General features: G+C 40.6%; 1 protein-coding gene across 1 annotated transcript in view; it reads right to left on the bottom strand.

Moving 5' to 3' along the window:
• ANK3 (ankyrin 3) overlaps nt 1–19,636 on the bottom strand; it is a 330,729-nt gene that overhangs the window by 117,217 nt on the left and 193,876 nt on the right. The window contains exons 18-23 of the mRNA XM_032607988.1: nt 16,588–16,686; nt 9,075–9,173; nt 8,889–8,987; nt 8,040–8,135; nt 3,967–4,039; nt 3,743–3,805 (exon numbers count right to left, since the gene is read on the bottom strand). Coding sequence (XP_032463879.1) covers nt 3,743–3,805; nt 3,967–4,039; nt 8,040–8,135; nt 8,889–8,987; nt 9,075–9,173; nt 16,588–16,686 — 529 coding nt within the window. The remainder of the gene's footprint in view (nt 1–3,742; nt 3,806–3,966; nt 4,040–8,039; nt 8,136–8,888; nt 8,988–9,074; nt 9,174–16,587; nt 16,687–19,636) is intronic.

The following is a 19,636-nucleotide window of genomic DNA, read 5'->3' on the forward strand; positions in this document are numbered from 1 at the left end:
AGAGCCTGTGCTCCACAAGAGAAGCCACCACCATGAGAAGCCCGCATGCCGCAACTAGAGAAAAGCCCGCGCGCGGCAACGAAGACCCAATGCAGCCAAAAATAAATAAATTTATTAAAAAAACAAAATTACAAGCTGTTTTGGGCAAATGAAGAAACCACCTATTGACCTTAGTCAATAAACATGCTAATGCCCTGACAGCTCTTCAACAGTTCCTGTTCCCCCTCGTGCTGCAGGCTGCTACAGCTGCTCACCTGTCACAGCTTCTTGAGGAGAAAAAATACACTACGTGAGAGCTACTTATTCTGGGTCTCAATCCACGAAGTCCTGGACGTGGCAGTTGCTGAGGTCAGCAGGGATTCCCAAATGGCCTGTGCGTCTGCTGGAACTCACTCGTCTGGTTTCTCTCTCCATATCCTCTGGCACTCCTCTTCTTTTTTTTTTTTTTTTTTTTTTGCAGTACGCGGGCCTCTCACTGTTGTGGCCTCTCCCGTTGTGGAGCACAGGCTCCGGACGCGCAGGCTCAGCGGCCATGGCTCACGGGCCCAGCCGCTCCGCGGCATGTGGGATCTTCCCGGACCGGGGCACAAACCCGCGTCCCCTGCATCGGCAGGCGGACTCTCAACCACTGTGCTACCAGGGAAGCCTGAGCTGGAAATTCTTTTAAATTCACCAACTATTCTTTGAGATGCAGACACCCCTTGGGAGAGTCATTAGAAAGCTGTTTATCGAGTCAATACGTAGCCTAGGGCTGTCTCAGTGAGAAGGGGTATAAAGGCAGGAAAAGGGAGCAAGGAAGCAAATTTTCTCCATCTTGCCTGTTCTCAGAAACCTGTAAGACTATCTTGTCCTTTCAGTCTCCCTCCTCTTGGATGCAGCTGTGTAAACACATATTGAAGAGCTGCTGTGTGCAAGGCCCTGTACTAGGTTCTGGGGATACACCAGAGACTAAGATTAGGTCTCTGCGTCTGGTATTTCATTTTGACTTTATGCCGAGAGTAGCGTGCAACTATGTAATGTCTGTTTGAAAGGTCAATTGCAAGCAGAGAGATATCAGGCAAGACGCTGGCTGGTTGTTAGGATTTAACGAGTATTTGTAAAATGATAAAATTTCAGGTGAAGGACAATTTCTGCCTAACAGTCACCGCTCCCTTGGAGGACGTGGAGGCAAGGTAATCTCCAAGGCTTCTTTCCAGATCCATAAAGCTAAAAACATAATAGTCTGATTTATTTATTACGATGACCAGAAGATCAGGATAGTCCAAAGCATTCGGTGAGAAGAGGTCCTATAGGACATTTCCCCCAATAAAAAAAATTCACTCTTGGGTTCTATATATAAGAACACAGGTCACATTCAAGTAGCTATGAAAGAGGTGACCTAATTCCACAGACTTTCACATCTGTCTTCTTGTCCCACTCTGCCACTAACCTGGTTGGGTAAGTCACTCAACATTTATTTGGGCTTTACTTTCTCATCATGATAATGGAGAACTTGGACTACAGGTTACTAACCTGCCCTTTGAGTTCTCTAAAATATGTGGCTTTCACTTTGCTGGGGCTTCCATTAGGCACTGATTTGGGTACAAAGCTGAGGTGAGCTTGACTCTCTCATGATATCTGATGAAACGTTAGTGCTTTATTATACCTCAAACCTATACCTACTGACAATTATTTTAAGTTTTTTAGAATTTTTAAAATACGTTTTTATGAATAACGTATCCAAAGATTTTGACCCACTACATAAAGTATTTTGTTGTCAATAGTTCCAAGGAGATCAGAGCCTGAATCACTGAGTTAAAGCCTGAATCGGTGACAAGGATGCTCCCTAAAATGAAGAATTTTTAAAGTCAGAGTTGTTCACATGGAATAGGCAGTCTGGGAATTAGGCAATTCCCATCATGGAGGCATTTGGGCACAGGACCTCGTAACAGAGGTAATTCCAGCACTGGGTGACGGTTGTTCAGACTGAGTGACCTTTAACCAACTCCCTTTCAACATTAAACGCTACAACGTTATGAAGTCAAGAGCCCTTTTATTCCAACAGCCCCCGGACACATCCGTAAAGCAAGGGCTAAGTTTAAAGAAAGATGGATAAAATGAGAATGAAAATTTGCTTATTCATTTCAAATTCCCAAGCTGAGATCAATCTAAAGGAAATGATGGTCATTTCTAGTTAAACAGCTAAATGGAATATCTTCAAATGAAGAGATTCAAAATGTCTTCTTTTTGGAAATGAGTTATCCACATGTATAAGGTTGTTACATGGTCCATTCAAACTTGGCCTCTCATCAATGCAGCTATTTGGGGATATCTTGTTAGACACTAGCAAATTTTTAGGTCTGTGACTGTCATATTATATCTCACAATAATTTCATTTGACACCATATTTTGTGAGTGTATGCATCTTTGTGAGAACATCACTTTCCTTTTATCTTCTGCACAGGTGAAATTACTCTGAAAATGTTGCATAAGAAAGCAGCGGAATATAATATGAAAGTAAGGCACGTTACTCGTAGAGTCCTAACGATGATGCAAATATTATCCACTGGGGGATAAACAGAGGTAAATATATAGTTGATGGTTTACAGAAAAAGAAAGAAAAATGATGAGTAGAAGCCTTTAATATTTATCAAAACAACATTTACAAACAATGTGACAGGTACTTTCAGGTCCCTAAATGACCACCAAGACATTAGCTCTCCTAGGCAGGCAATCCCTGGCTACAACGCACTTACACTTGGCAGTTATTGGAACTGAAAAAGCTAAAGTGACTTTGGATCAGGTAGGCTGTCCCACTATTTAGGTTTCCAACGAAATCTGGACAAATCAAAGAAGGAACCGGTAATTACAATACAGACAACCCAGAGGCAGAGAAAGACTAGCTGCACTAAGACTGATCCAAGAGAAAAATACAACATGAGAGACGGAAAATGGAGAAGCAATCAGAACACTGGGAGAGTCAAATGATAGAGAAAAGAAACATAAATATAATATAAATTCTACTCTAAGTAAACATTTCATTATTTCAGTAAAAAGGCCAAAAATTTGCCATCTTTATCATATTTATTTACTGTAAAAATGCTAGTTTTCCAAAGAACAATAAGGATGTCATTCATTAATATAACTACATAACATGACCTGGTCATACGCACTGATTTTTAAGTAAGGCAGAAAACTAGTAGTTTCTTTTAAGCATATGAAGAATAGCTACAGTCATCTATAATTTGTCTCTTTCATGAAATCAATATTGAAAACTTACATTTTGAAAGCAGTTTTGTTCGGGTTGAGGTTTCATTATGAGTTCAAGTTCAAAAGCAACTTTCACTGCAAAGCTTAGAGTACGTCTTAGAATGGGCATTTGATCCCTTCCCTTATAAACCCTCTCTTATTAAAAAAATATTTTAGATATGAATATTAATCAGATTTTACTATCTAGATTTTCAAATGTAAACAATAAAAACAATTTTTATGCTTAATAGAAACAAATAGTAAGAAAGTAATCCAGATAGTTAGTAACACTTGCATTTTCAAATTGACAAATGCGTTCAAGGAGAGGGGATTCAAAGAGACTAAAAGAAGACAGTCAGCGATACCAAATACAGGTTGTTTAAATGATACGTCAATTAATGATTGCAAGATAAAATGAAAAGTTAGTAACTCAAGGAAGGGTTACATTTCAAAGATAAGAAATGAAAGATAAAGCTGGTAGTTAAATTTTATCACAATAAAAATTCACAAATACCTTCTTCAACATCTGAGATATATTCGCCATCACTGAGCATTTCAGGGGCGTTGGCTTTACGAACTGCATGATTTAAGTGAACAATGTAAGTGTGAACAATGCACGCTCTTGATACTACAACGAAACACGTTAATGCTTCTAAAAACATTTTGCAATGAATTTTCTTCAGGAAAAAAATACAAAGTCACTCTTTGTTACTACGAACTCAAAGGAGGTTTTCATACCTTCGTCATCAGACATGTCAAGAACTTCATTCATCGTTTCTGGAACATTCATTTTGTGCTTCTCTATGACAGTCTAGTAACAAAGAAAGCAGTCATTTTAGTATGAGCAGACAGGATATTTTACTGAGACTATTCATTTCTTCCTGAATTAATCTGTTGGTTTACTGTGGGATTTGTGTGTTGAATATCTTGAAGGCCCCCTCATACAAAACGACATCAAAATTATGCCTTCATAGCACTAAGTTCCTCATCATATACATGGCAGAGAACGAACACAAGGTGAAAGAATTCTAGCGGCAAAGCGCACCAGCTTAAAAGCTTTAGGTCCGCAATAAAGCTTTTCAAAGGAAAAAAAGGAGAGAGATACTGCCTCCCTTAGTTCAATGCTATACTTCTTCATGGTCTTCATGGATCTGCCACCCCGTCCCACTAAAAGTCTCAGCTGATGATAAGCCAAATGATTGGCAAGAAGCCTGTCTTTATTGCTTGTGCCAAGCCAGCCCCTTCTCGTTTTCCCTTCCTATGTGTATGTTTAATTTCTAGAATAAATCACAATATTGAGATTCCAATAACTTTTACAACCATGTGTTTGCAGAAAATATTTTAGAGGTAATGCATTTGCAGGATAATTTTAACTGCCACAAAATTTTAGAGAATGGTATACAGTATGACAGAGCAAAGGCTATACTGAATCTTTTAATTGCTCTTTGATGACTTTTCGCCTAGATAGATTGTATCCATCCAAAGAACACTGACGGTATTACTTGTTTGAAAATATTAATGACTTGATATGTTTTAGTTTTAAAATGAATCCTCTTTTAATCTGAGCGTATAAAAGACTAATGGTACAAGTCATGTTGAAGTAAAGCATTATTTTGCATTTTTTCCAGCATGTAATACTGTCATTGAACATTTTCAAAAAATGAATATTTTATATTAGAACAGTTTTAGATTTACAGAAGAATTGCGAGGATAGTAGAGAGTGTTCACCCAGTTTTCCCTATGATTAACACATATTAGCATGGTACCTTTGTCACAATTCATGAACCAATATTGATTTATTATTATTAATTAAAGTCTATGTTTTATTCAGATTTCCTTAGCTTTTGCCAAATATCCTTTTTCAGTGCTAGCATCCCATCCAGGATACCGTGTTATCTTTCGTTGTCAATCTCCTTAGGCTCCTATGGCTAAGTTTCTCAGACTTTCCTTGTTTTTAATGACCTTGACAGTTTTGGGGTGAACTGGTCAGGTATTTTGTAGAATGTCCCTTAATTGAGATTCGTCTCATGTTTTTCTCATTGATTAGACTGGGGTTATATGTTTTGGGGAGGAAGTCCACTGCGGTAAAATGTCATTTTCGTTACGTCACATCAAGGGCATATACTGTCAACATGATTCACCAGGGTTGACATTGTACTTGGTCATGTGGCTGAAGCAGTGTTGGCCAGCTTTCTCCCCTGTAATCTACTCTATTTCCCCTGCTCTCCACACTGTTTTCTTGCCAGGGAAGTTACTACACTCAGACACACTTGAGCAGTGGGGAATCGTGAGCCACCTCTTGGAGGGGAAAGTATTTTCGTAAATTATTCGGAATTCTTTTGCCTGAGAAATCTGCCTCTTCCTCCATAGTCATTCAATCATTCATCCGTATCAGTAATGAACTCACGGATATATATTTTATACTTTGCACTATACCCCGATACCATTTTATTTCTTTGGTTCAAATTGTTCTGGCTTTGGTCATTGGGAAGTCTTTCAGTGGCTTCCCGTGTCCCTTTAACACGTCCCATCATTTTGTGTATGTATGTTTATTTATTTCTTTACAGGGAGGGCCTTACTTTTTGGCACTACCAGAGGTTGCAGGCTCATCTTGTATATTTCCTGCCCCAGTTGTAGATTTTGTCATTTCTCCAAGGAGCCCTGGTTCCCTCCATTAGAGAAGGCTGTTAGAAACCAACATCTGAGTGATAGAAGTACTCTGCTCGTTGCTACTGAGGGAATTTTAAACAATGCAATTTAAATAGCTTAATTCGTATCTTTTGGATAGCCGCTCCTAGCCACTCAGTTTCCTCCTCTGCCGTGATTGTAATGTCATTAACTAAAGCATCTTTCTCAGAATTGCCACATCCAACATGGCACTCCTATCAAAGATGCAGTGTTCTTTTTAAGGCTGCTGAAGAACTGGTGCCTGCTTAAGGAGACAACGGTCGCTGGGGCTTCCATAACGTCTGAACAGAGACCCACCTGCGGGCGGCTGCACTGTGCTTGGTTAGCTTAAGGGCACACACCCCACCCTGAATCCCGTCAGTCCTCTCTGAGCTAGATGACAGGCAACTGCAAAGGCAGGGCTGACAAGGTGGTGTCTCCGCTTGAAATAAAGTCTCAAATACCACAGTGCTGGACTAGGTCTTAGGGACTTCAATGGCCTCTTTTCTAGTCAATGTGAGCGTTTCATCTGGCGGAAGCCTCATTTACTTCACCAGGCAAACTGGACCTTCCTGTTAGCATGAGCAATCTTTTCTGTCTGGCAGAAAGTCACCTAGCAAGTCAGCTGATGATGTTGAGTGAGAAATGGCATGACTCCCGTGCACATTCTTTCACTAGGAACTGGAGCCCTAAAACCCTTTTCTCTCAGTCCACTTCCTGAGGCTGTAACTTTACTTTCCCTGTCTGTAACTTTATTTTCTCCTAAAGCTCTTTTTGATATCAAAGAAACATTTTGAACTTTCCTAACAGGTGAGAAAATCATTGACATTTAATCAAATAAGATTTATATTTTGAACTATTATACCATCTTCAATTCTCTAACACTGAAACAGGGGTTTCACGTATTTATTTCAGTGACTTCAAGTCTTTTATAGCATGGTGACACTTGGTTGTTATTTAATACCTTGTCCTTCTCTCCTTTCCTACTCTCAAGAGAGTTACATGGCATATCTATAAAATTAAGGTTAATAAACATTATTTATTTAAACTCTCTTCTCGAGAATTTAATGATAGATTTTAAGATGATGAAATACTCAAGAGGTATATGAAAGCAATATGTAGGAATTAATTTCTATTCCAGCTATATCTTAAAGTTAGAGACGTGCCCTGGCTGACAACCATTGCTCTAGTCCATTAAAGCTACTGTTTTCTCTTTTGCAAATTACAATATTTCTCTTTTGTGATCAGCAGGCTGAAGTTTTAGCTTCTAAAACCTGTACACAGCCAAATAACTCAACCGGCAGGTAGCAACAGAGTCCTTCGAGCCATGGTGTTTTGTACGAAGCACTGTATATCCAGACTGCAGACGTGAACTATGCCTTCTTCGTGTTGGAAGGTGGCATATGAGAAAAGGAAGCACAGCTGATACTTCCAAGTGCTGCAGAGTCCTAAACTGACACTGTACGGACTCAGTCTCGGGCCTGTGTGTTGAGTCACGCAGTCAGGAATAACTCAAGTAAACCTCTGACATGGGGCAGTATCTGCTATCGATTCCAAAGTTACCAAATCCTGATGGAGTTCAAAGGCACCAGACGGGGTTCCAAAGAAGTGATTGTTTTTCCTAGGAAAACTCCAATAGGTGAATGGAAGAGAAGCGAGCGTGGTGGGAAAAACTGATTTGGAACCCACCTCTAGTGTTTCTCTAACAAGGCCAAAATATGTTTACAATAATGATGACAATGTACCCATTATCATTTGTGAGTTAAAATATTTTAAAGAACCAACTTAGGGTTTTCATCTTTCTTGCACTGTCAAAGAAGGATGTCAAAACATCTCATTAAAAAAGTTTTTTATATCAAAATAAAGAAATACATTCAGCTTTCTATGGAACTAAAACCTCTGTAGCTTTTTGAAAGGTATAACTTTTGAAAAGGTATTTTTAGTGTTTTGAATTTTTCTTCCCATCAGAAATGAGAGTTTTGCTTTGCTGACTGCCATCAAGGAGGTGACAGCATTTGGAAATACGGTGCTTAGTTTCTGAATGGAGGAAAAAAGGTTCATCTCCCCAAAGCCTGGAAAAATCTACAGTCTGAGAACTGGCTCTTGGGGTAACGGGGTTACAAGGTCTGGCATCCACTACTCACAGTCGTGGTCACAGTCTCTTCAGTTACCACCTTCAGGGTGTCCACCACTGAGATGTAGCCAAGCCTCCGGGCAATGGCCAGGGCAGTGTTCCCATTCTGGGAAGAGGGAAACATGGTCAAGGAATTACAAGTCATTCCACGTGTCTCAGCGCCTGTGTGTTTCCACATGTTTGCCTTTACAAACGTAAGGTGAGTGTCTCACCAGTCCTTTCCCACTGTCATACCCAAAACGCTGTTTCATTAAAGACATACCTTGCACAAAACCCACCTAACCTGTCCCTACTCATAGAGCAGAGTCTGGGCTGCTACACATGGAATCCGAGAGGCTTTTTAATGTTTTATGTAATCAAGGAAACAAACACGTGCTTCTTCTTATGTTTGTACTCCCTACTGGGTAGCAGTGGGTTTGTAGTTTTTTTTTGTTTTTTAGTTTTTTCGGTACGCGGGCCCCTCACTGTTGTGGCCTCTTCCGTTGCAGAGCACAGGCTCCGGGTGCGCAGGCCCAGTGGCCATGTCTCACGGGCCCAGCCGCTCCGCGGCACGCGGCATTCTCCCGGAACCGGGGCACGAACCCGTGTCCCCTGCACCGGCAGGCGGACTCTCAACCACTGCGCCACCAGGGAAGCCCGATTTGTAGTTTTTACGTGGGAAACATTAATCACATCTCTGTCTCTGGACAACTCACAACAATACAGTTATTGTCCTTTTCCCTTCATTCTACTGAATGCTCTGTTTATGCCTACTAAACATAGAAAGTCAAAGAGCAAACCTGTCCAATAAAAATGTAAGAAGGCACCAGCACCCAGGCCCAGCTCCCCCCTCATCACTTAGCTGGCCCTTTGCTCTTACCACAGTGAGTTCATTGGGGGAGGCATTGTTCTGAAGTAAGACATTGATTATATGCGTGTGTCCCTGTTGAGCTGCTTGGTGTAACGGCGTATACCCATTCTGTAGAAGGAAGATGGAAGAAAAGACTCTTACTTCCTTGGACACGAGATCAATGACTTGGTAGATACAAAGGAGAAAGGAGTTTACCTTTGTTTTGGCATTCACTTTTGCAGAATGCTGGAGCAGGAAGTTAACAATCTTGATGTTTCCATAGTGGCAGCCCACATGTAGTGGTGTGTATCCCATCTGTAATTATATATATATAACCTTTATTAAGAAATAACCTTTCTTAACGAGGCAGAAAGCGTTTTTTTCCCCCTATATAAAACAAATGTCATTGACAGAGCTAATCTAAGGTATAAATAACAATACCACCTCACATGGAAATAGTTACTAAATGTCCCAAAGTGCTCACTCTAGCATCGGCTCATTTTATTTCCATAACAACTTTTCAAGATAGGACGAAAAGATGGAACGACAGCCTAGACAGAAGGATCCAGTGGCTTCTTGCAGAGGGTCAGAAGCGTGCTCAATGGACAGACATGGACTAGCATTTATTCAACACTCTACTCTCTCAAGGCATAAAATTGAGGTTAAAAAATGTGAAGTGGTTAAGTGATCATGAAAGCAGTAGATGATGATCAGAATGCATGACGGAGACAGGAAGGATAGAAACACTGAAGCAGGAGAGGCTGGTGTGAGTTCAGGAGGTCTGCGATATATGAACTTGGTCTAGCAATAGATGCTCTAGTTAAAGTCTTCTGCCTACCTAGGTAGAGCCCCACACTTTGAAAACCACTCATTTAGACAAAGCAATGGATTGCTTCTCCAATTAATATCCACTGACCCCTGAGGGGCTATAAATTCCATCTATTAAAAAATATATCGTGTGTGTATGTATGTGTACGTATATATAGATACACACACACATATATTCTAGATAATTATTTTTTTTAAAAAGGATATTCCAGATATTTTTTCTAGATGGCCATAATGTAACAGACTCCACCACACAATTTCAGTGCCCATGGCCAATCTCTGTTTACGATGACACTGGCAGCACCAGATCACTGAAAGGGAGAGCACAGACTTTTAATATTTCTAAATGGTCATGGGTCAAGGGTCCATGTTTTCAAGTGTCTGCATCTTGTATGTGATGGCATTAGTGTGTCTTTATGGTGACTCTGTGCTACAGACTGAATGTTTGTATCCCCTAAAAGTTGTATGCTGAAACCCTAATCCCAGTGTAATGGTATTTAGAGATGGAAACTTTGGCAGGTAATTTGGTCATGAGGGTGGAGCCCTCATGAATGGGATTAGTGCCCTTATAAGAAGAGAAAGGAGACAGCCTGCCCCTTCTCTTTTCTACCTGCTACCAGCACCTTGATCTTGGATTTCCCAACCTCCAGAACTCTGAGAAATAAAGGTTTGTCCAGGCTATAGTATTCTTGTTATAGCAGCCTAAACTAACTAAGACACTCCAGCAAATGGGTGTATTTGAATTTGAAAAGGGGACGTCCGGAACACAGCTGATTGTGGAAGGTGAAGACACCTCAGCAGGGATGTGCTGCCCTAAAGAACTGACTCTGGTTAGATTCTATTCCATGAACTGAACTGTAAGTGCAGCCACACTGACCAGACCCTGTTGATAAGCTCACCGTAACCACATGTATATGAGTCTGACTTAGGACCCCTAAAGCTGCTTCATGCACGATGAAGGGTATCCCATTTTGGGGACCAGAATTCACCTGCCTGCTTTGCAGGGTTCTTTCTTGGTACTGAGGAACTCAGGATACTGTGTTAGGAATCAGAATGCTGCTTAGGGAGGGAGGCATGAAAACAGTTTTCTCCTACCAGTTCTCAGTACAATTAGCTTAATTGACTGAAGTAACATTATTCCCAGTGTTAGTGGCAGAGGACTGATCCCAAACCAAAAGATTACAGAAAATATTTTAAAATTTTAAATATTAAGGAACTCTTCAAGTTTCTGGTCAACATGCCTAAGCAATGATGCAACACTTTCCAATGGCTACTGTGCTACTGTATTGATCAGATTTTTAAAAGAAATTGAATTATTCTAAGTACCTTAATGTACAGTTTCTTCTCATCCTCATAGCTTCACTGTCACTCCTAGTAAAACCCTAAGTCATTATAGTGGACTGTTAGGACATGGTTGGTCTGGACCCTGCTCTCCACCTCCCATCTATTACATCTCTGAGCTCGTCTCCTACGAGTCTCTCCCTTGTTCACGCTGCTCTAAGACATTGGTCTCCTTGCTGCTCCACAAATACTACAGTATTTTATTAAAAATACATATGCATGCCAGGAAGATTTAGTTTTCATCCAGAGAAACCAAAATTGGGGCTCCTCTATTCATTGAGGGTCACAAAGTTCCCATGGTAAATGGCACCTTGCACATGCCCAGAGAGATGTGATTTGGGAAATTCCCTTCAACTAGTGGCAATACATTTTGGAAAGACCAACTCTTCTTTCTTTAATAACTAAGGAACAGTCATAGTTCAGATAATTGAGCAGTCGTTGCTTGCTTTTTTCACTGTTGCCTACTTATACCATCATTACAAGCTGAAGTTAAGTCATCTTCTTTAGGCAATACTGAAAGGGTGTATTTGTGTAGGAAGAGCAAACAGGTACAGAAGGAATATTCAGGCGGCTGTTTCTGATCTATGGTACGTGAGCATGAGATCTTACTGAGCAGTAGTTAGGTGCCTCCCTATGCAACATGGTTTGAGAAAGCGGGAGCAGGAAATCCACACTATTTCCTCACCTCCTAAACCTGTGCTCTCTCGAGTCTGTCTTTGGCCTTCCTTGCACTTGTCATAGTCTTCCTCAGTGAACACACCCACTCACAACTACAATTATTCCCTGATTTTATTTCAGTTAAATTTTTTGTTTTCAAATTTTTTTATGTTGATACTATTGTTTTAGGGAATACCTTTCTCTTGTCACACTAAATATTACTTAATAATATGGCAGGCTGTAAGATATTTCTATAAATAGCTTTTTCATAATTTTACTTCAATAAAACTGATTGAGATTGAAAAGTTGCATTTAGTAACAGACAGAGATTTTTCCTTTAGAAAACAAACTCTGAAAATAAACTCTCAGTATCTCATTTCCTGAAGGTGCTACAGTTGAACGTCTTAGCACGCTAAAAAGGTTGAAAAAATTTCTCCTGTGATTTTTTTACTTTATTGTTTACCTCCAAAATTAGTGTGGGGTTAAAATGGAAAACAAAACAAAGATCCTCTCAGGGACTACAGAAGAGTCAAAGATTATGAAAGAGTATTTCCGTAATGATAGAAGAAAAATAAGGCAATTGTCATCTCCATCCCTAACCCAGCCTATCCCACTTCTGACATCCCTTATAACTTCTTTGACCATTTCTCTTTCTACTGGCACCTTCCTCTTAGCCTACTAACATACTGCCATACTTCCAAACTTGGAAACAATAATCACTCCTTTCAAATATTTCTCTCCTTTCCTGGGTCTATATTCTCTTAAAGCTTCTTGAAAAAAAACCCATTTTCATTCACCATTCCCTTCCATTTTCCCCATATCTCACCGTCCCCACTACTCCAGTGAGACTGCCTTCTAATAACCCCGGTGCCACTGCAGTGCACGTGTTTTAGTGCTTTCTCTTCTGTGTCACACTCTCCTTGACAGTCTTCAGTTACTTGGCATCCATGTCATATTCTTTCCCCATTTCCCTCCTGCCCTCAGTCAGGCCTGCTTCCTTCCACCTCCTCCAACCACTTTAAAATATCGTTGATCCTAGGGATTTTGTCTTTGATTTCCTCCACACTGTTCCTCAACGATCACGTCCACATTCACAATTTCAACGGATACATTTATTCTGACCACGTCCAAATCGGTATCTTTAGTCCAGACGGCCCTCCTGTATCCCAGACCAAAGCTTTAGTCATTTACTAGCTGTCTCTACCTAGAGAGCCCCTAGGTCATGTAGGAATCAACACACCCAATACAGAACTCAGGGTGCTGTTTCTCCAACCAGCTTCTTCTCCTTCACTTCCTGTCTCGCTGAATGGTCACCTGGTTACAGAGCCACATCCTCAGGTTCGTCCTGAATTTCTCACTTTTCCTTAGTCCCTATATACACATGGTCTCAAGTCTAATTGTTTGTACTTGTTAAGTATTTCTTCAATTTCTCTCTTGTTTACCAATATCCCATCTGCCCCTTACTTGAGGCCTTCTCTATTCTTCATCTGGACCTCAGCAATTGCCTTCTAATGGCCCCTGCTCCAAGCTCTTTTACCAACTCCTTCTTTGCATTGTCTCCTAGGATCTTTCTAAACCAGATATCTGATCTTATCATCTTCTGTTTACAACCTCTCAAGGCTTACCAGTACAAACAGGATTAAAAACGTAAGCATGGCACATCAAGGCCCTCTGAGATCATCTTAATTATCTAGCAGTATCTTGGGGCGTGCCCCCAATTTTTTCTCATGTTCCTGTGACGCTGAACCAGCTATAGACCCCTCCTATACTCCCACCTTTGTAAATAACTCAGTTAACGCCAATAACTCTAAATTTATTTATTTATACATGGGGTCAAAATCAGGCTTTGGACCAGCTAGCTATGTTACCTTACATGAGTAATTCCTTTTCTGTGCCTCAGTTTCTGTAAAATAGGGATACTAATTTTATCAACCTTATAAGATAGTCATAAGGATTAAACAAATTAATAAGGGTAAATGCTTAGAACAGTATCTGACACAGAGAAAATGAGTAGTAAATTTTGCTATTATTATTACATTTTTATTGTTGTGTCTCCCTCTCTAGACTATGAATTCTGTGAGGACAAGGAACGTATCACCCAGGTAAGAATCGAACAACTAGTAAGAGCTCTAGAAACAAATGTGAAATGACTATGTATCAAATAAACATTTTTCATGATTTTACACACATTAAAAGAAAGCTAATTTAACTATTTACTTGCTAATCAGTACCTCTGAGAATCAGTGCTTTGGTGTGCTTTGGGGTGGTCTAAATAAAATGTTTCCAGAGATTCTCCTTTTGAAAAGCAAAAGAGGGCTTCCCTGGTGGCACAGTGGTTGAGAGTCCCCCTGCCGATGCAGGGGACATGGGTTCGTGCCCCGGTCTGGGAAGATCCCACATGCCGCAGAGCGGCTGGGCCCGTGAGCCATGGCCACTGAGCCTGCACGTCCGGAGCCTGTGCTCCGCAATGGGAGAGGCCACAGCAGTGAGAGGCCCGCATACCGCAAAAAAAAAAAAAAAAAAAAAAAAAAAAAAGCGAAAGAAGTGGCTTCATTTCAGCTGTACGACACTGAGCATTAAACCCTGTGCCAGCCGCACAATTTAGTCTGAACTGATTTGGTGAACTTCAAATACAAAGTGAGATGGAGATATGGTGGGTCAGCAGGCCAGTGGGAAGGCTGCACGGCTGTTACCAGGATGTTCTGGTCTCCTCCCCACAAGAGAAAAGAGCTCCCGATAATTTAATTATTACTATTTTAAAATTGAAGCCAGTGACTCAAATGGTACCATACATTCTACCTGTCGGCTGCTTGGGGATGTCATCTTTACCAGGAAGAATTTGGAAGCTGATGGGATACAATCAACTCCTTATTTACAAGGCTAGGAAGCAAATCCAAGCAACCCATCTCTTTGCACTCCTGCTCTACTCAACTATGGGACAATCACAGCCTCACTTCTTTTTGGTGCTGTGATCTTTGCTGAGAAGAAAAAGGATGAGAGAGTGATTTTTTTTGTCTCTAATTTTTTTAAGAGACAGAGAGATGCTTACGGAACTACATCACTTGTAAAGGGCAGGAAAAGGTACATGCTTCAGAAATATTATACTGAGTACAAAAATGATTACAGACTGTGACCTGAGTTGGACAGGGTTAGAAGGAAACCCTGGTGGAGACCCAATACTCTTAAACCGTGGGGTTGCTTTTGCAAATCTAGAACAGAAGGTTCACAGCACCATTTCTTCTCCTCCCAACCTGCCCTTGAGAATCACTGCCTTAATCCCTGACTGAATTTTGGTGGTGTATATGTTGGATGTGTTGAGATAAAACGTACTGAGAAACAGAACCCTGTTATTGTCTTCGCAAATTTTTCATTTATAAAGGGAGAGGGAACCAAATAAAATGTTTATAAGTCTGTGTGTGTGTGTGTCAATAGAACAACACAGGGTGAATCTATTTACCATGAAGTTGCAAATTTCTAAAGTAAAGATTTCTTTTCTGATGAAAGTGTACAAGCACAGTAAAGAATATAAGCTAAATCCAGTCTGAGCTTTTCAGATTGAAAAATGCTTGTATTTTCATGGAAAGTAACAAGAAACCATTCAGCCACTACTGTTGCCTTTACTGGTTTCTCTGTTAAACATTCAGCTATCTAGGAAGGCATCCGGGGCTAAGGGGTTCTTTTAGAATGAAAAATTTGGAAAGAAACAGAATAGAGAGAACTGGGCACTTAGGCTACCAAAGAGGCCATGGGGACTTGAAGGGCACGAGGCATTTCAGAAATGGGAGTGAGGGAGGCTACCTGGGTCACAGCTCTATCTAAGACTACTCCAGCCAGGGACCATTATATTTGCTTCACTATTTTAATACAGAGTTAAAAAAGCATAAAGGATCTTGCCTGGTCACGTCTCTTTTGGGCAGATTCTTTCTAATAGAATGCAGTATGGGTGGAGAAGCCACAGCCCTAGAGAGTCAGAACACGGTGCAAAGGGTGTAGTCTACTCAGGTCTGCTTCCTGTGCTCGTCCCGTAAATCCAGCCTGGTTCTGATGCCTGCAATACCTTTTTACCTGGCTAATTCCTGGTGACCCTTCTATGTTATTAATATCTTCAATATCTGTCCACACACCTCAGAATCCATCTATATTATACACAGAAATGTTCGTATTCACAGTATAATAGGTAACAAGTATTCATTTTTGTGTCAAAAATGTGACACACAGAAACAAAGTTACATTTTGAAGTAGATACAAGTTTGACATGAAGAGTAACAAAATTAAGTGCTGAAAGAAAATATTCAGAGAAAGACTGATATGAAGTCCTATCTTTGATGATGACACAAAACACCCATTCGTCTTATGTGAGTTTGAAATGGCGGCATTCTATGAGATTAATCAGAAATTTCTTTTTGAAAAGATAACTATTTTGGCCGAGAGAGGGAAGGAGCTGCTAGCGATCATATACACCATAAGAAATTTAGCAAGTGAGTAGCAGTTGAATAAAACCTAATGTATCCTCTTCCATAGACTATGCCTGAACAAAGTTAGAAGTCATCAATTACTGACAACTTTTTCTGTATGCATTTCTTAAAAGTCAGTCACAAAAATTAAAAAAGGTACAAGCTTTCACACTCTGCCCTTGATGGGCAGATGTGTTGTAACAAGGATTAAAAAATTGCATTAACACAGGAGGCAGCAACATGCAGCTACATAAAGTATTCAGGGCAGTAAAGGTAAAAGCACCTGGGACACCACAACCAGAGACACTGGTGTCCCTTGTACAGATACACGTTTGAAATACTGCGTACAAAAGACATGATGGAAGATGTATTTTTCCCCCAGAAAATTGTATTTGTTCCATACAAGGAGTCACAATGACACTCTGGATGGGCACCATCTTTTTGTGTACCTTTGTCTGGACGTCCACGTGTGCCCCCTGGTTTACTAGGACTTCGGCCACATTCACTCTGTCTTCTTGAGCAGCCAGATGGAGTGGGGTCAGGCCACTCTGCAAAAGATGAAAGTGGTCATCTTACAGGAGGGATGGAGGACACACCGGCGTGCTGGAGAAACAATTTAGGACTTCAAGAAGAGTAAGTCTACAATTTCTATGTTTAAAAAAATCTATAGGGGCTTCCCTGGTGGCGCAGTGGTTGAGGGTCCGCCTGCTGATGCAGGGGACGTGGGTTCGTGCCCCGGTCCGGAAAGATCCCACATGCCGCGGAGCGGCTGGGCTCGTGAGCCATGGCCGCTGAGCCTGTGCGTCCGGAGCCTGTGCTCCGCAATGCGAGAGGCCACAACAGTGAGAGGCTCGCGTACCGCAAAAAAAGAAAAAAAAAAAAATCTATAGAGTAAGTTTATATACTAGCATGTGACAACATGGTTATCTGCAGGCTTAATGAAAAATTTCAAACATCCTCAAAAGTGGAGGGAATGGGCTGAACCTTGTGTACTGATCACAGATGCAGCAATTATCAAGGTTTTCCTACGTTTGTTTCATCCAGCCCTACTTCCTGTTTGTTCTTTGCTTTGCGGAAGTATTTTAAAGCAAATCCCAGACATTATATCATTTTCCTCTTATGTACTTCAGTGTTCACTTTTTTAAAATAGAGTCTTTTTATTTTTTACAAAATTATGCAAGAGTTCTAACGCACTACCAACGCATGACTAGCTTTAGAAAAATTTATTAAAATGAAAACTGTTTATAAATTGAATACTGACATATGATGATATCATTTTCTCCATTAAATATTAATACCCTAGGCTGACAAATATTTTCTTTATGTTGCTTCTGGGTAGGAAAAATGGTCTGTGAAATGTTATATAAATGCTGTCTCATGAGAATGTAATATGAAGGCTATCTTGTGAAAATTTCCAGGTCATTTAATGAGACCAGATACTTGAAATTGACTCTACCACAGAATGGACAGGCTATGTGGTTATCCCAATGGCCAAGAAAAGAATCACCAAGACTGCACCCTGGTTTAAAAATCCTCTGTAGCTGCATTTTTCATAAATAACATTTAAGAGAACGTAAGCTGGTGTAAGTGCGTCCAGATTCTTTTCTTTCATCCATTATGAGCACACAAGTTAATGTCCCGAGTCCTAACGGCCTCTTTCTCCTCCTCTGCATCTGTGTAGCAAGGCCATCAACCTGTCCTATTTGTCAGAGGAAAGGCGTGAACCAAAAGCAGCACCAGGAAGGGCACAGAACCCTCGAGATGCTGAACAGTATTTATTTAGGGGCTCCTATTCCATCAAACTAATGACAGGACTCAGGAAGAGTCATTCACTCTTGACTTTCTAATACTCTTTACAGACTTTTGGAAGAAGCTCACCCAAACTGGATAAAAGAGGAAACAGGAAAAGGAGGACTGGTGCCTTCACTTGAAATCCAAGAAAAATAAGCCTGGGGCCAAAACTGGCACCACCCAAACACTGACATAATCATAGAACAATGTTCCACGTTCCACTTTAGAGGCAACAGATATTTGCAGCTGTAACATTATGTAAAAGTGTCACAATCCCCTATTCTAAGTTTGAGACTTTCCAAACCTTCTGAAGAGCTTTACTGAGTGGTTCTCAGCACAGCTGGGGGAATGTACCGTGGCTGGTGCCCTACTTTCTCGCGTTCCCCCGTGGACATTCGTGCTGTCCACTCTACCTTTGGTCTGGAGGCACCTCCAGCTTTCCTGGGCTTCCCTCTCTCTCCCCGGTCTCGAAAAAGGCTTCACTGTTATTATTTACGTGCGAACCCCCTGCGTGCTCACTTCCGTCGAGAGCAACATAATCCTGCATTTAAACTCTTTTCTCGTCTGTATTCTTCAAACCACTGTGAGTTTCTTGAGGTAACTACTGTACCTTTAATCCTTGTATAACCAGTCGAGTATCTAGCGTTTAATCCACCCACTAATCGACTGAGTCAGAGGAAAAAGCAAGCATCTTTCGGTAACATAGTATAAATTAAATAAAGAAAAAATTATTTTTACATTCATGATTTAAAAAACAAAATGTGATGGTTAAAACAGCCCTGTGTGAGTTCAGAAGTTATCTATTAACCTTTTATAAAGGTTTTGAGCATGGCTCTTTTTAAAAATGGCATTTATTGGGCACAGAGAGAATACCACCAACTTGGAAGAGGAACAGCTCTGCTTCGTACTCTATTGGCTGTGTAAAGAAATACAGCTACTTGTGGTCTGCAGAATTCGTGTGGGAAAGTGGGAACGTCAAAAGCAAAATCGCACCAGATCAAACACTAGTACTTCGGCAGGAACGTAGGTTCATGGGCTCTTTTTCTTAAAAACCTGGGAACTGCTGGTGAATAGCAGGAAGAGAAGTGAAAACAATCAAGTGTTTGGTTCAATCATACTTTTCACGAAAGCTAAATCTTTCTTTTAATATTCATTGTTTAGCAAGTGTGAAATGGGGAAGTGGGATGGGGAAGGGGGAAGGGGTGGAGGGAGAGTAACTGATGTTTAAAACTCTGGCAGCTTAGGAAAAATGGACAGAAAACCTGTCAGAGTCCTTATTGAATAGAGCTCTGCGGATTTTCTGTTTTCACACTGGAACTTATTTAATACTTGGTACAGAAAATGACTCCTGAGAAAGGAAGCAAAGACTTACAAATGCCTTCTTATTAGACCATTTCTAGGTACTGTGAAGTTCTTGAAAGTTCCTTAAGTACAGTGTGCCAATGGGAATTTCCTTGGTGATATATTTGCTTATGTAGAGTTTGTTCAGGAAGGTGGCTGGGCATTTCCAGGCTTTCTTGGTTTGCTATGTCTTTTGGGCCTCAGAATTCCGTTGGCTGATCTCCCTCTAGTCTACCCAAGTAGACACTGAGAAATTCTTTCTGAAGTGTTCTCAGCCTAAATTTTTGAAAAATGATTTTAAGGTGAATTCAAGGCTAAATATGTATATTGCCATGGGTTAGCTAAAGGAATTTAAAGGAAATAAAT

This window comes from Phocoena sinus, chromosome 16 (assembly GCF_008692025.1).
Source record: "Phocoena sinus isolate mPhoSin1 chromosome 16, mPhoSin1.pri, whole genome shotgun sequence".
NCBI classification, from domain to species: domain Eukaryota; kingdom Metazoa; phylum Chordata; class Mammalia; order Artiodactyla; family Phocoenidae; genus Phocoena; species Phocoena sinus.